Consider the following 14,455-nt stretch of genomic DNA (forward strand, 5'->3'; position numbering starts at 1 on the left):
GAGGGCTAGAGGCCACGTTCGAAAGAATTAGACACCTGAGTCATGAAATACCTTTTGCAGGTAGGACTGAAAAGCAACCAGGATAAACGATGAGGACACTGGAGATGAGAGAATGTTCTGATTTTCACAAAGAGACAGAAGGTATTTCTGGAAACAACGGACCAAACGGCTCAATATAGAATCCTGGCAAAATTCTAGCACAGATTATCAAACAGATGGCTTGGGAGTGGTTTGGGATTTATTTATTTATTTATACTCTGCGTCGTTCCAGAAAGAAGGATTTGTAGAGGCTTACAGAGAGGCGTACAGTACAACAAGATAAAAAATAATTTTCCGTGAGAAAAGATTCTCAAAAAGTTAACCATAGAGTCACTATGGCGTATACGTGCGGCCAGTCTGCTGTGGGTTTATGCCCGAGAGCATGACGCACGTTCACACGAGAACTTGCACACGAATGCTCACAGCAGCATTATTCACCATAGCCGAGACATGTCCATCAACAGATGAATGGAAAAGCAAAGTGTGGTACATCCGTGTGATGGAATTTCTTCTTCATCCATAAGGACGGGTGAAGCACTGAGGTGTGCCACAGCATGGAGGAACCTTGGGAACGTGCTCGATGAAGGAAGCCAGACGTAAAAGGTCACATATGATACGATTCCATGTCTATGAATTGTCCAGAACAAGTAGATCTATAAGGAAAGAAGGGAGACCGCGGTTGCCAAGGGCTGAGAAGAGGGGGAAGGGGATGTGACTGCTAATGGGGATAGACTTTCTTTTAGGAATGATGAAAATGTTCTGGAATTAGGTAGTGGTGATGGTCACACAATCTTGTGACTATACTAAAAACCACAGACTCATACACTTTGGTTTTTTAAATTAATTAAGTGATCTTCTACACCCAACGTGGGGCTCGAGCTCACAACCCCGAGATCAAGAGTCGCAGGCTCTTACAACTGAGCCAGGCAGGCGCCCCTGAATCATACACTTTAAAAGAGTGAATTTTCTGGTAGGGGGATTATATCTCAACTGAAAAAAAAAAAGGGAAAAAATGAGTAAAGGAGAATAAAAGGACAGAAAATGAAGAGGAACCAAGTCAGCACGTGATACATATACAATTCTGTACAGGTGATAAAGGTGGACATGACTTTGGCCAGGAGCTTTCCAGCAGCTTCTATCAGCTTGGAAAAAGTGTTAATTAAATGATTCGCAGCATCCACGAGATAAAAAAGAACTGGCTGTTCAGGAGAATCACTGTTTCTCTTGCCCAACAGGAGTCTCTCCTGTACATCTACAGGGGTCTATTGGCAACAGCACCCCCACCATAAGTGCCGTAACATACCGCAGGGTCGCTCAAGCTAGGCATGAAGCCCCGGTTGAATTCAACAAGGGCGCTTTCATGCAGGGCCTAAATGGTATGCCAGGGTATGGGAGCAGTTCTCTGGAGAAAGTGGTTTCCAACCTTGGCTGCACATTAGAAAACCCTGGGGAACTTTTGCAAAATACCAGCACAGGACCCCATCCACCAGAGAGGCTGACTGTCCTCAGCTTCCCGGTGATTCTAGTATCTAGCCAGGTCTGAGAATTACTAATCGGGGAATCGTACATCCCTCACGAAGTCCTCCATGAATATGATTTCTCACCTCAGAGCTGATTCGTAAGTTCAAGCTTCTAGTAATGAGACTTCCAATTCGTGTACCAATATCTCCCGAATGTCTGCTGTGTACCAGGCAGGTGCTCCGCTCTGCGCCTGAGACAGAAGGATTCCTGTGTGACCCAATCTCCAGCCTCAGTGCGCTGACAGCCGATCCCCGTTAAAGACACCCCAGCTGATGATCACAAGGAAGTGTGGTAAGTGGAGATGGAGGGAACACAGGCAGGCACCTTGGGTAGCAATGGGGGGGGGAGCTCCCCGCAGGATCAATAGCTCACCTGAGCTCTGAATGAAAGGTTAATTAGGAGGGCGGAGAACGGTGCACTGTGTTCAATATTTTTCTCAATGAGTAGGATGACTATCAGTAACCATCCATTCTGAATGTGAGGGGCCACCCTTACTCTGGGACAGCTGGAGGGATAGCCCTTCTGCGGCGCGGCTGAACTGGGATCCAAACGGTGCTGGCAGGGATGAGAAACCCAAATGGAAATCCCATTAGGCTCAGGGTGGGGGAAGGCAACTGAGAAGTGTAGGCGGCACCGAACTCGGTGTTCTACCAGAGGCTCAAGGGTGCTCTCATTCCTTCCCAGCACAACACTGTAAGGATGTGATGTTTTGCAGTTGAGGAGAACTGCGCTGACGATGTCGAGCCCTGAGTTGATACAGTCAAGTGCGGGGCCAGGACCTAGTGCTGGTCTGTCCCGTTCCTGTGTCCACATTCCTCCCGTTATTCCCACGTATACCAAAGCCCATACAGCATAGGACTTCGGTAAATCACTGCGCATAGACAAGACAGGAAGACTTAGTTCAATAGCAGTTCCGGGGAGTGCGAGCTGGGGAGGGGTGCCTGGGTGGCTCAGTGGGCTCTCGGCTCAGGTCATGATCCCAGGGTCCTGGGATCGAGTCCCGAGTCAGGCTTCTCACTCAGCAGGGAGCCTGCTTCTCCCTCTGCCTGCTGCTCCCCCTGCTTGTGCTCTCTCTCTCTCTGACAAATAAATAAATAAAACCTTAAACAAAAAAATAGCAGTTCCTGGGGGAAAATGTCGCCAGCTCTACGCCTGTGCACAAGTCTTGGGTGTGTAAGTAGGAGGTGAATGTGCGAGGCAGATGGTGTCATGGGGAGGAGCCAGACTTTGGAGTGGGCTCAGCTTCGATACTTTCTAGCTGTGTGACTTTGGGCCAGTTCCTCCGCCTTCTTCAGCCGCGGTTTCCTCATCCATATAAAAGGGATGATAATGCCTACCTCATAGGGTCATTGTGGAGATCAAAGATAACGTAGGTACAGACAAGGACAAGATGTTTATAATATATGTAACTGAGAAAGGACTCATACCTAGAATACAACAAAAACTCCTCAATAATTCTTCTGAGGACAGACAACCCAATGTTAAAAGTAGGCAGAAGACGTGAGGTGCCTGGGTGGCTCAGTTGGTTAAGTGACCAACTCTTGATTTCAGCTCATGTCATGATCTCAGGGCCGTGGGATCAAGCCCCACATGGGGCTCTACGCTGGGTGTGCAGCCTGCTTAACATTCTCTGTCTCTCCCTCCCCCTTGGCCCCACCCCCTCACCTCGCACTTTCTCGCTCTTTCTCTCTAAAATAAATACATCAATCTTAAAAAAAAAAAGTAGGCAGAAAACGTGAAGGGGGATTTCACAAAAGAAAATGTGTAAGTGGCCAGTAAGTATATAAGATGCTGAACGGTATCTGTTATTAGACAAATGCAGATGAAAACCCCTAAGAAACTAGTGTCCTCCCAACACAAGGTTAAAGTGAATATGACTGAAGGGAGGATGTGGAGCAACTGTAACTCCAGACGCGTGGATGCTGGGACGATCCCTCTGGGTAACTGTTTCCCAGCAGCTCCTAAAGCTAAACCCATCCTATGACCTTGCAACTTCACTTCTGGGCTTGTCCTCAACAGAATGAGTGCTTACGTCCCCAAACACAAGCACATGAATGTTCCCAGCAGCCTTGTTTATAATAGCTCCAAACCGGAAACAACCTGAACGCCCCTCAATAGCAGACGGGATAAGTAAATAGTGTGTCTATACATTTGGCTGTAATAAAACTGTAGGCAAATAAATTGTGTGTATGTATATGGGGGAACACTGCAGAGCAATGAAGAGTAATGAACTTATGCTCTCACAGACATAATATTGAGAAGGCACCCTACTGTCTCCGGGGTGGGTGCTGGAAATACTCTGTATCTTGATCTGGGTTGTGGTCACCTGGGTTTGTACACATATAAAAATTCAATTTGTTCACTTAAGACTTACGCATTTTAATCTATGTAAGTTTAACCTCATTTAAAAAAAAAGTAAACAAGGGGCGCCTGGCTGACTCAGTCGGTAGAGCATGTGACTCTTGATCCGAGTCATGAGTTCGAGCCCCATATTGGGCATAGCGCCTACTTTGAAAAATGTACACAAAAAGTTATTATATGTCATGTGCTTAGCACAGAGTGGGCACTCAATAAATAGCTGTCAAAGTTTCTAGAAAGGAGGAGGCAGCGAACCCGTTGTACTCGGTGCTGCTTAGACCACTCAGGAGCACTGAGTGGAGTGCTGGGGGACCCCATTTTTATGAAGGTCACTAACAATCAGAGCTTGACATGATTGGAGAAAAGCATGGCAAGGGGTTTGGAATACATGGCCAAGGAGGGATGGCTGAAGGAAGTGGAGAGGATGTTTCTGGAAACAATGAAACTTATCAGGGAAGAACTTGAAAAATGTCTTCAAATAGTGAATGGCTCTCTGTAGAACGGGAATTAGACTTTTCCTTTGTGGCTCTAAAGCAGTCATTTGCAAACCGTACTGCAGCTCAGTACCCTGGAGGGCTTACCAAAACAGAGTATGGAAGCGCACCCCCAGAGTTTCTGATCCAGCAGGTCTGGGGCAGGACTGAGAATATGCGTTTCTTTTCTTTCTTTTTTTGGGGAGATTTTATTTTTAAGTAATCTCACACCCGGGGCGCCTGGGTGGCACAGCGGTTAAGCGTCTGCCTTCGGCTCAGGGCGTGGTCCCAGCATTATGGGATCGAGTCCCACATCAGGCTCCTCTGCTAGGAGCCTGCTTCTTCCTCTCCCACTCCCCCTGCTTGTGTTCCCTCTCTCGCTGGCTGTCTCTCTCTCTGTCAAATAAATAAATAAAATCTTAAAAAAAAAAAAAGTAATCTCACACCAACATGGGGCTCAAACTTACAACCCCGAGATCAAGAGTCATATGCTCCACCGACAGAGCCAGCCAGGCACCCCTAGAGAACCTGAATTTCTCCCTTCCTTTCTTTCCTTCCTTCCTTCCTTCCTTCCTTCCTTCCTTCCTTCCTTCCTCCCTCCCTCCCTCCCTCCCTCCCTCCCTTCCTTCTTTTAGAGAGAGTAGGAGCAGGGGTGAGGGGTGGGGAGAGGGGCAGAGGGAGAGAGAGAGAAAATCTTAAGCAGCCTCCACAATGCAGGGCTCGATCTCACGACTCTGAGATCATGACCTGAGCCAAAATCAAGAGTAAAAGGCTTAACCGACTGAGCCACCCAGGTGCCCCCTGAGAATCTTCATTTCTAACAGGTTCCCAGGACATCCTGATGCTGCTGGTGCAGGGACATACAGCTGCTGGACTACTGCATAATCCAGGAGAGCCATGTGCGCGGTTGTTGTGAAGAAGGAGGGGCAGGAGGAGAATGTATTGAAAACCTGGTATACCAGCTCCTGTATTACACCCTGTCTACATTTTCTCACAGTAAGGGGGGTATTATTCCCCCCCCCATTTTATTTTTCTTTAAAGTAATCTCTATACTCAACATGGGGCTTGAACTCACGACCCTGAGAGCAAGAGTCTCACACTCTAGCGACTGGGCCAGCCAGGGGCCCCATCCTCCCCATTTTAGAGAGAACGAAACCAAGGCTCAGGTTTTCACACATCTCACGGCTTGACTCCAAGCCTGGGCATGCTAAAGCTGAGGCTGACTGGCTCCCTGGGCAGTGGGGCAAATGGGATTCGGTTTCTGAGTGGAAGGATAATTTCAGAGGGTCCTTCCAACCCTCCAAGTTAGTCTAGCTTCAACTAGCTCTTTGAAGCACTAACACACATTCAGCGCCAGCTAAGTGCCAGGTATTATGCAGTATTCTCTCCAGCGTGCATGTGGCCGCTGGTCTCAGTCTTAAGATGCTTCTGGGCCATCTCACCTGCTCCTGTCTCTCCAGTCCCTCTTGGCACCTGCAGTAACCACCCCCCAGCCCTCTGTGCAGGCTGATAACTCGGTTCATCCAGATAGTTGGCAAAGAAGACTTTTTGTAGACATACCCATCTCTGCTGTTGGCATTCATGTGGGGCAGGGTGGCCGGGTCATGTGGGTACAGTCCTTGGCACCAAGCTGTCTGCCACTCACCCCATGCCAACCCCAGACTGAGCCTGCCAGTCCACTCCGCGTACTCTGGCCAGCAAGGCAATGATGTGGGGCTGTGAAAATAAAATCCGGAGGTAGGGGAGGGGCGGCCTCATTCCCCACAATGGCTAGAGGAACTGCAGACGTGCTTAATGACCTTGAGCTGGAGACTTCTACTGCTCCTGCCTGGCTTCCTCAGAGTCTGGGAAGCAGAGACCAGAGGGTCCTGGGGACCCAAAGCAGGCCCACGGTCACTGAGAGGATTCTGCCAAACATGAAAGCAGGCCCAAGTCCAGGTGACCCCCTCTAGGTTGTGATCATCAAAACTTTTCTTTTTGTACATTCGTTTTTTTAAAGATTTTATCTATTTATTTGAGAGAGAGAGAGAAGGAGAGCATAAGCAGAGTGGGGGGGGGGCGAGGGAGAGGTAGAAGCAGGCTCCCCGCTGAGCAGGGAGCCCAATGGCGGACATGATTCCAGGGCCTCAGGATCATGACCTGAGCTGAAGGCAAGATGCTTAACTGACTGAACCACCCAGGCAGCCCTCTTTTTGTACATTTTTTTAAATATTTAAGGTTTTCAATTCTGACAGAAACAGGAACGAAGATAAAGTGTTCTCCTGGTTCTATGCACTAAGGAGTTCGGGCAGCTTGGACACATATGTAAAAGGATGGTGGCGAGGGCACTTGGCTCTTATCTCACATTCTGTTAGATCTTGTTTGCTTTCTCCTCAAGTATTTCCAGGTTGCAGACCACCCATCGATGGTCCAAGACAGGCCATTGATGGATTGCTTATCAACTTCCAGGTGTTAAGTGGAAGTCAGTAGAACGTAAGCACCTCTCACCAAGGAGCTAGTCCTGGCACTCAGTGAAGAGCCAAACCCAGGGCCCTTCCTTGGAGGAGAGGAGGCCCACAGATGATTAGCAGTGACTTAATGGGGCCCAAGGAGGGGCCCTAGCAAGATTAGGGAAAGCTTCCCAGAGGAGGCAACCCTTGAGACAAACAGATTTCAGGCAGCAAGAGCTTGAGGACCCTTCACTCCCCTAGATCTTTTCTGCCAATCTTTCCTTATCTTAGGGTCTCAGACTGCTTTCCAGAGCTAGTGAGGGACAGGGATCATTTCCTTCCAATGTACATGGAGGGAAATCCGAGAGTGGCCAAGGGACCATCCAAGATTATGTCGTTAAAATTGAAGAATGACCACAAGGTGCCCGGCAAGGGCTAGACATTTGGATAGTCGACACAGAAGAAATAGAGGACAGCCTCTGTCCTTGGGGAACTTGTTAACATTGGGAGATAAGATATGTAAATGAAAAACCAAAAATAATTTTAAAGGCAATGTGCAAATAATTCAGTACCCAGCTATTTATCCAGGACTTGCTATCTGCAAGGCATTCTATGAGGCACCTGGACGGGGGTGGGGAGAGTTGGTAAATATAATATAACACGGTAAATATAGTCCGAGCCCTTAAGAACTCACCGTTTAACGGCTGCGGGGGAGGCAGGAGGGCAGGAAGAGGAAGCTGGCAGTCCCCGGATCTAACAGCTGACACTGGAGATTGTAGGGGGCAAGGAGTGGATCAGGGGCTTGCTGGAATTTGGGGGTTGGATAGCATTTTTCCAGAAAAGTTTCCTGAAGGAGGTAGACAAGGTGATGATACTGAAAAATAGAGGAGACAGAAAAGAATAAGAAGAGAGAATAAGCAACACCTTTTCCCATAACTCATCCCTCCACACGCAGTCCGGTAATGAAGCCTTCCCAGGCAAAATGAGATGCTTCCCCCCACGGGCTCTCAAAGCACCCCCACGGCAGAAGGAACCTCCTTGCAGCACTTGTTTCCCTGCCTGCTTGTCCCAGCTCAAAGGCCCTGCACAACAGGAAGGAAGGAGAAGGAAGGAAGGAAGGAAGGAAGGAAGGAAGGAAGGAAGGAAGGAAGGCAGGCTTTGACTCCAAGGAGGCTGGGGATTGTGTTCACAGTAGAAGGTCTCACTTTGGTTTTGTTTACTTATTTTTACTTTTCACTGTTTTATCAAAACATAACGTGCTTACATTATAAGACACAAGTCCTAAGCCTATATATGTCTGTACATGAATGAATGTACACAACTGGAGCTGACTCACATTGAAAGCGAAGCCACAGGAAATGATAGGTAAGGTCCCCAACAGTAAGAGGTATCAGTCAAGAACAGGACCGACAAGCATTTATCAGCAATGATGGGGCGGGAAGAGGGGACTCGAGTTGAAGATTGTTCCTTCCAACTTTGAGCTTCTGTGGTTCTAGAACTAAGTCTGCGAGAATGGTGGAGAGGACCCAATCAAACACTTTCCATTATGATTTCTTTTAGCTTTTGTTTTCCAGAGGATAACTTTTTACTGAATCGCGAGTCCTGTGTAGACTCAGCACTACCACCACTGAATAAGTAATTATTGTTACCATGCGGCCCACTGAGCCAGACAGCCCGTGGGGCTCTGCTCCCAGCTGCTCAGAGTCTAGGGGGCCGGAGCTGGAGTGCCACTGTGGGATGCAACCAGTACCTGCAAGACAAGTTGGTTACCTGTCCTTCCGCCAAGCTGTCATGAGAGCACCCACCCTCCTCTCTCCTCAGCCCTTCAGCTCTGGTTTCCCCGGAGGGCCAGTGGCCATGATGTCATGGCTCCTGCCACTACTACAACAGCTGAGCGGGGGTGACACTCTGGAACTTACCGCTCTGCCTGCAGGGGCCAGTGCAGGAACCCTGGCCCCCTCAGAAGCTGGGCCACACAGGACTCACCAATTCCATGGCCACCTGGGGGTACGGACAGGCTGTGTCAGCCGCAGGCTTCTCCAAGAACTACCAGTCTGGAGACTAACACCTCTCACCCCACAAACCCATCCGGGTTTTTCCAGAAAAAGAAAATAAAAGAAAGAAATAGGAATTTTCCTCAGAACTCTTTGGCGCCCTAAAGAATTATTTCCCAATTTCTCCTGGGATTCCTCCAGATCGCTGCCCTTTCCTTCCAGCCGCCTCCTCCCCCCTCCCCACCAGGAAGCAGAGAGATGGAGACCGGACAGAACATCTCCATCTGCCTCCCTCCTACACCTGTCCAGCGCTCAGACGAGATGCGGCCGGTGAAGACCCGCTCTCAGGCGGGGCTTAGCGAGAAGATGGGGTGTTTCTAAGGTGTTCTGTCTAAAGTGCTTACCCTCGTGAGATGCTAAGGAAACCCATGCATGCTCTCTCAAGAAAAAAATGTCTGTAGGTGATTCTGTCTTCTATTCTGGGGGAAGATGGGGGCGCTGCCAGACCCTCGAAGTCCACGAAGCCCCTAAGTGTAGGGGACTGTGCCCGGCGATTCCTCCACCGCAAAGCGCAGGTCAGGCTGGAGTCTGGGGGGGAAACTGCAGCTCCCCGAGCCCAGGCGCAGCGCTGCAAGAGCCCGCCCTCCAGCCTGTGTGAGCGTCCTGGACGCCTCGGGCTCACTTCGTCCAGCGCTGCAATGGGGCTCGGGCCCCGCCGCCCCCGGCGGGCCGTGCAAGGACGCGGGTGGGACGGGCAGCTGGAGAGGGGGTGGGAGCGAAGTGCGGCAGGCGGCCGGGCTCCCGCAGCCGGGTAGGGTGAGCGTGGGCTCGGGAAGCTGGGGGAGGCCGGCGCCCGGCCCGCGCTAGGAGGGCGCGGGCCCCGACGCGGTGCCAGCCGGCCGCAGACGCGCCCCCGCAGCTCCCCCGGCCCGAGGGCGGGGCCCTCGCCGGGCCGCCCCTCCCCGTCCCTCCCTCCCGGCCGCCGGCCTCCCCGGCCCGGCCGGCCCTCCCGCTGGCGGCGCGGCACTCGGGCACCGGTGCGCGGAGCCAGCAGCAGCCAGCCCGCCAGCCGGGGCCATGGGCTGCGACGGCCGCGTGTCCGGGCTGCTCCGCCGCAACCTGCAGCCCACGCTCACCTACTGGAGCGTCTTCTTCAGCTTCGGCCTGTGCATCGCCTTCCTGGGGCCCACGCTGCTGGACCTGCGCTGCCAGACGCACAGCTCGCTGCCCCAGATCTCCTGGGTCTTCTTCTCGCAGCAGCTCTGCCTCCTGCTGGGCAGCGCCCTCGGGGGCGTCTTCAAGAGGACGTGAGTGCCGGGCCCGCCCGGAGCCCCAGAGCCCCCCAGCCCCCACCCCCGCCGCTCCTCGGCACGGCCGCGCCGACCCTTCCCTGCCCTTCCTTTCCCTTCCTTCCCTTCCTTCCCGGCCCTTCCTTTCCCTTCCTTCCCTTCCCTCCCCTTCCCGCCGCCGCGTCCCTGCCCCCGCGGGGCTGAAGCTGCCCGGCGCCCCAGCCTTCAGGCCGGCGGCGACCACCCCTCCCAGCGCCGCCAGCCGCGCCGCGCCTTAGCTGAAGGGCTGCCTCCCTCCCCCACCGCGGCTCTCCCCGGAAAAGTCTCTCCAGGGACTGAAGGTGACTTCGGGATTATTTATTTGCCTTCGCTCCCACGGGCGAGGGGCTGAACCCGGTTCGCACCCGCTGCCCCGCCCGCGCGCCGCGGGGCCGGGGTGATGGAGTTGGCGGCGGTGGGAGCGTCTCCCTCTTGCTCCGCGGCTCGGAGGTGGGTCGGTAGCCCCTGCTGCGGGGGGCGGAATTGAAAGTGAGGTGGAAGGAGAGTGGGAGTGTCACCTCAGGGGCCGTGCTAGGTGCCAGAGCTGGCTGCGGCTTGACAGAGCGCCCTGGGGCGGGCTCCACTCAGACCGTCAGCTCGACTTCAGCTGACACACGCTATTCCTTCCCCACGGGTGGCCACGGGGCCGCCGGGGTCTGTGTGGTCCTGCTTCAGAGAGAGTCAGGGTTTCTGCCTTGGCCCCTGAAGGGCAAGCCCTTCTGCCTCTGAGACACTCAGGACCTGACCATTAGGGCCATGTGGGGGAGGCGTGGGGCCTCTCATGCAGGGCTTGGTACGGTGACCGTCCATCTCTGGTGCCAGGGCCCCCCTCCACTTCTCCCACCCCGTGTTACTCCTCCTTAGCCTCTGCCCCCAGGGTAGGGCTCTGGCCTCTGCCTGCCACGGCCCCAGAGATGCCTCTTTGTATATCATTGCAGAGCCTCAATCTCCGGGCTTAAATTGGACAGGGCCGCCCCCGCAGAGCCCTCTGGAAAGGCAGCAGGATTCACTCTCCTAGTGCAGCTGGGAAAACAGACCCAAAGCAGGGGATAGATGACTTGCAAGCTGGAGGCTGCTGGAGATTTCCCTAGCTCCAGCTCCTGGCTGGGTGGTTTTCTGAACTGCAGGGACTCAAGCAAGCCAAGGGCCCAAGGAACAAAACCACAGTTAGGCTATCCCAGAGAAACATCTGGGGGTTGGGGGGTGCATTCTGAGCCAATTGCTCTCCCCCTTTGGCTCACTCCTCCACCTATCCATGAGGGTGGGTTTTCCTCTCCACCTTGCTTCTGGAGCTGATGGAGAGGACACAGGTACCCCACTTTAAGCCACCCAGCTGACAAAACATTACCAATTAGGGAGTGATTAGCCCCATTATCAAATTCTCTTATAAATGGAAGACTCTCCTCTTCAGAAGCAAGTCTTGTGTACGCTGGTTTTCTGTGGGTTTCATATAGGATTGGACGCATGTGGGATTCGGAAAATCTTAGGAAAAAGCTCGAGGTCCTTCCCGATTCTGCCTAGAGGTTTAACTGGAAAGCTAGCAGGGCGTTTTTCTGTTTTCTTTCTTTCTTTTTAAAAAGTATTTTGACTTACAAAAGCTCCCTTACCTGGAATTTTTTAGGAACGTGTGTAGTGCAAAGAACAGGAAGGGGCAATGAGGATAATTCTAATGGCAGGTTGGCGAGCCCAGGTTTTGTGAAAACAACAGAGATCCACACCCGGCTGGACCCTGTCTTCCTCCCTTGCACTGCGCCTCCCTCATGGCTCCTTACCTAGCCAGGAGCTCTGAGCAGGCAGTGGAAAGGGTCCTGGAGCAGGACATGGGCTCAGAGGAAAGAAAAATGATACTGGTAACAGTACCAACTAACTTCACTGAGCTCTTGCTCAATGCCAGGCGCTGTTCTTAGTACCTCACTGGTGTTGACTCATCTGTCTTCACCACAACCCTACGGATTAGTACCATTTTAATCTCTATTTTGCACATAAGGAAGCTGAGGCACAGAGAGGTTAAGACACTTGCTCGAGGTCATACCACACAGCTATTAAGTCAGGATTTGAACCCAGGCATTTGTCTCTAGAACCAGATACGTGGGAAATGGCTCTTGCTTCATGAGTAGTCAGCTTGAACTGGGTAGGGTACAAGTTACACCCGGTCCTCACCAGGCACAGGCCTACGGGCTGTGGGTTCCTGAGCTGACACTTCTGGGAAGGAAACCAAACCGAGGGCCTCTGGAGCTTCCTGCTGGGATCTGAGGGTGGGGTTAGGATGGGGTGGAGGGCATAAGTCCTATCAGTTCAGGTTCACATTTAAATTCGGAACCTCAATCCTCCTGCCCCCAAAACAAAATGTCAGAAGGAACCCTTTCCCTTGGCTGAGAGCAAAGTGGACTTCAGTGGGAATGGAGGATGTGTCAGCAGGGGTGGCCTGTGCGTCATTGGGAGTCACTACCAGCAAGAACTGGACAGCTCATCACAATCCCCTATTTCTCAAAACAAACAGAAACCCCAATAGCCCTGAAACCAGCCGCTAAAGCTTGACTCCTTGGGACCTCACTACAAATTCAAATGCTAATACCACCCCCCCCACACCCAACAAGCTTTTCAGCTTAAGTGATTACCCGCTAGTACTAGAGCGCCAGGCTGGTACTTGTGAGGGGGTGGGGGCGGGGGTTGGTCAACTGTTGTGGCAGCCCAGGTTAAGCCCTGCCTACTGCTTGGCCCAGCCTGAGGACCGGGGCTGAAGAGGGTTTCTGGATGCCTCTGTAGGGACATGCGTTGGAGGGTCTGCGTGTGGACAGCCTTGGATGTTAGAGTGCGTGACAGGACAGGACAGGAGCTCTCTGCTCAGGGTAGGATACGGCCCACCCTCCCACCCCCATCCCCCACCCCCAGCTTCCAGCACAGAGAGAAATCTTGAAGGAAGCCACCATGTGGGGGGCCAAGAGGGAGATGAGCGCAATTAGGGTCAGAAGAATCTGGACTAGAATTCCCTTAGAAATATCTTGCTTGGGGCGCCTGGGTTGCTCATTCAGTTAAGTGTCTGCCTTCGGCTCAGAGTCCTGGGATCGAGCCCCACACTGGGTTCCTTGCTCAGCGAGAGCCTGCTTTTCCCTTATCCTCTCCCTGCCGTTCCTGCTGCTTATACTCTCTCTCTCTCTCTGTCAAATAAAGAAATAAAAATCTTAAAAAAAAAAAAAGAAAGAAAGAAAGAAAGAAAAAAAGAAAGATCTTGCTTATCGGGAGCAGGGAGTCATTCAAAGAAGAACACAAAGTCCCCTAGCTGGCAGCGTGCACAGGTATACGCTTTGTCAGATAGGAAAGAGAAAGGGGTATTTAGATAAAAGGTTAGGGTTTGTTTTTTTCCTGGTTTCTTGGGGACCTGTCTAACCACCTTGGGCAGTTTGGGGGACCCCTTTATCTCAAAGGCATCAGGGTAGATAAATGGCTTTCAGACCTTCCCCGGCCTTCTCCCAGCCTCACCTTGGCCTTTCCCCTGCATGCACCCTCTTAATTGAAGGCTTGAGTCCTTCCCCTCTACCCCACTCGCTGTCTCCTTCTCTACCTTTAGTTTTCCCTATGCCTGCAAGGCCTGCCCTGCCCAAGACCCAGCTATGACTCCCTCCTGCCCATTGCATGAAACCCAGTCTTCCTTCCATGCAAGGTTGCCCAGGCCGCTGTCAAACCTGCTTCCCCAAGACGCTGGCCCCCTGAAGTACCTGGAACACAGTACAAAAGCCAGTTTCATCCTCTGAGTTGAGCCCCGGTTGGTCTCCCATCTAGAAAGACTCTGCCTCTCCCTCCAGCAGCTTGTCCACGTTTCGGCATGCAACAAACCTGGGCTGAAAGCCTGCTGGGGGTCTGGCCCCAGACATGATTCTTGCTTTAAAAACTCATCTCAGCCTGGGAGTTACCATATGCCCCAGCAATGCCTCTCCTAGGCATATGCCTCAAAGAACCAAAAACATGTCAACACAACACCTTGCACAAGAATGTTTACGGCAGCATTATTCATAATAGCCAAAAAGTGGAAGCCAACCAGGAGTTCCTCAACGTATGGACGGACGAACAAAATGGCTACTACAGTAGAACAGCTTTCAGCAGGAAAAATCCATGAGGTTCTTCTATACGCTACAGCACGGGGGAACCTTGAAAACATCATGCTAAGGGCAAGGAGCCAGGTACAAAAGGCCTCATGCTATATGGTTCCATTCCTATGAAAGTCCAGAAGGGGAAAATCTATAGATACAGAGAGTAGAGTGGTAGGTTCCTAGCGTTTGGAGAAGGAATGGGGAGTGATGCCGGTGGGTACAGGG

General features: G+C 52.0%; 1 protein-coding gene and 1 long non-coding RNA gene across 6 annotated transcripts in view; one reads left to right on the forward strand and one right to left on the reverse strand.

Annotated features, from left to right (window-relative positions):
* Window positions 1-229: 229 nt before the first annotated feature.
* Window positions 230-9,684, reverse strand: LOC123000167 (uncharacterized). 3 transcript variants are annotated; one of them, XR_008960348.1, is made up of 7 exons: window positions 9,219-9,684; window positions 8,740-8,821; window positions 8,470-8,570; window positions 7,515-7,694; window positions 5,952-6,107; window positions 1,644-1,750; window positions 230-692 (listed from the first exon to the last, which is right to left on the reverse strand). It is a non-coding gene; the product is annotated as an uncharacterized LOC123000167 (long non-coding RNA). The 3 variants fall into 3 exon arrangements; XR_006407963.3 differs by lacking the exon at window positions 5,952-6,107 and having other exon boundaries at window positions 236-692; XR_008960349.1 differs by lacking the exon at window positions 5,952-6,107 and having other exon boundaries at window positions 236-692; window positions 1,644-1,829.
* A 129-nt stretch (window positions 9,685-9,813) lies between these two features.
* The window catches only part of MFSD4A (major facilitator superfamily domain containing 4A), a 30,091-nt gene continuing 25,449 nt past the window's right edge, over window positions 9,814-14,455 (forward strand). Inside the window, exon 1 of one of the 3 annotated variants that reach the window (XM_026480513.4) lies at window positions 9,814-10,121. In XM_026480513.4, the coding sequence (XP_026336298.1) occupies window positions 9,892-10,121 (230 nt within the window). In that variant the 5' untranslated portion in view covers window positions 9,814-9,891. The remainder of the gene's footprint in view (window positions 10,122-14,455) is intronic. The other 2 variants (XM_057315036.1, XM_048225468.2) reach the window with 2 other exon arrangements.

The sequence above is a fragment of the Ursus arctos genome, unplaced genomic scaffold (assembly GCF_023065955.2).
Source record: "Ursus arctos isolate Adak ecotype North America unplaced genomic scaffold, UrsArc2.0 scaffold_2, whole genome shotgun sequence".
NCBI classification, from domain to species: Eukaryota; Metazoa; Chordata; class Mammalia; order Carnivora; family Ursidae; genus Ursus; species Ursus arctos.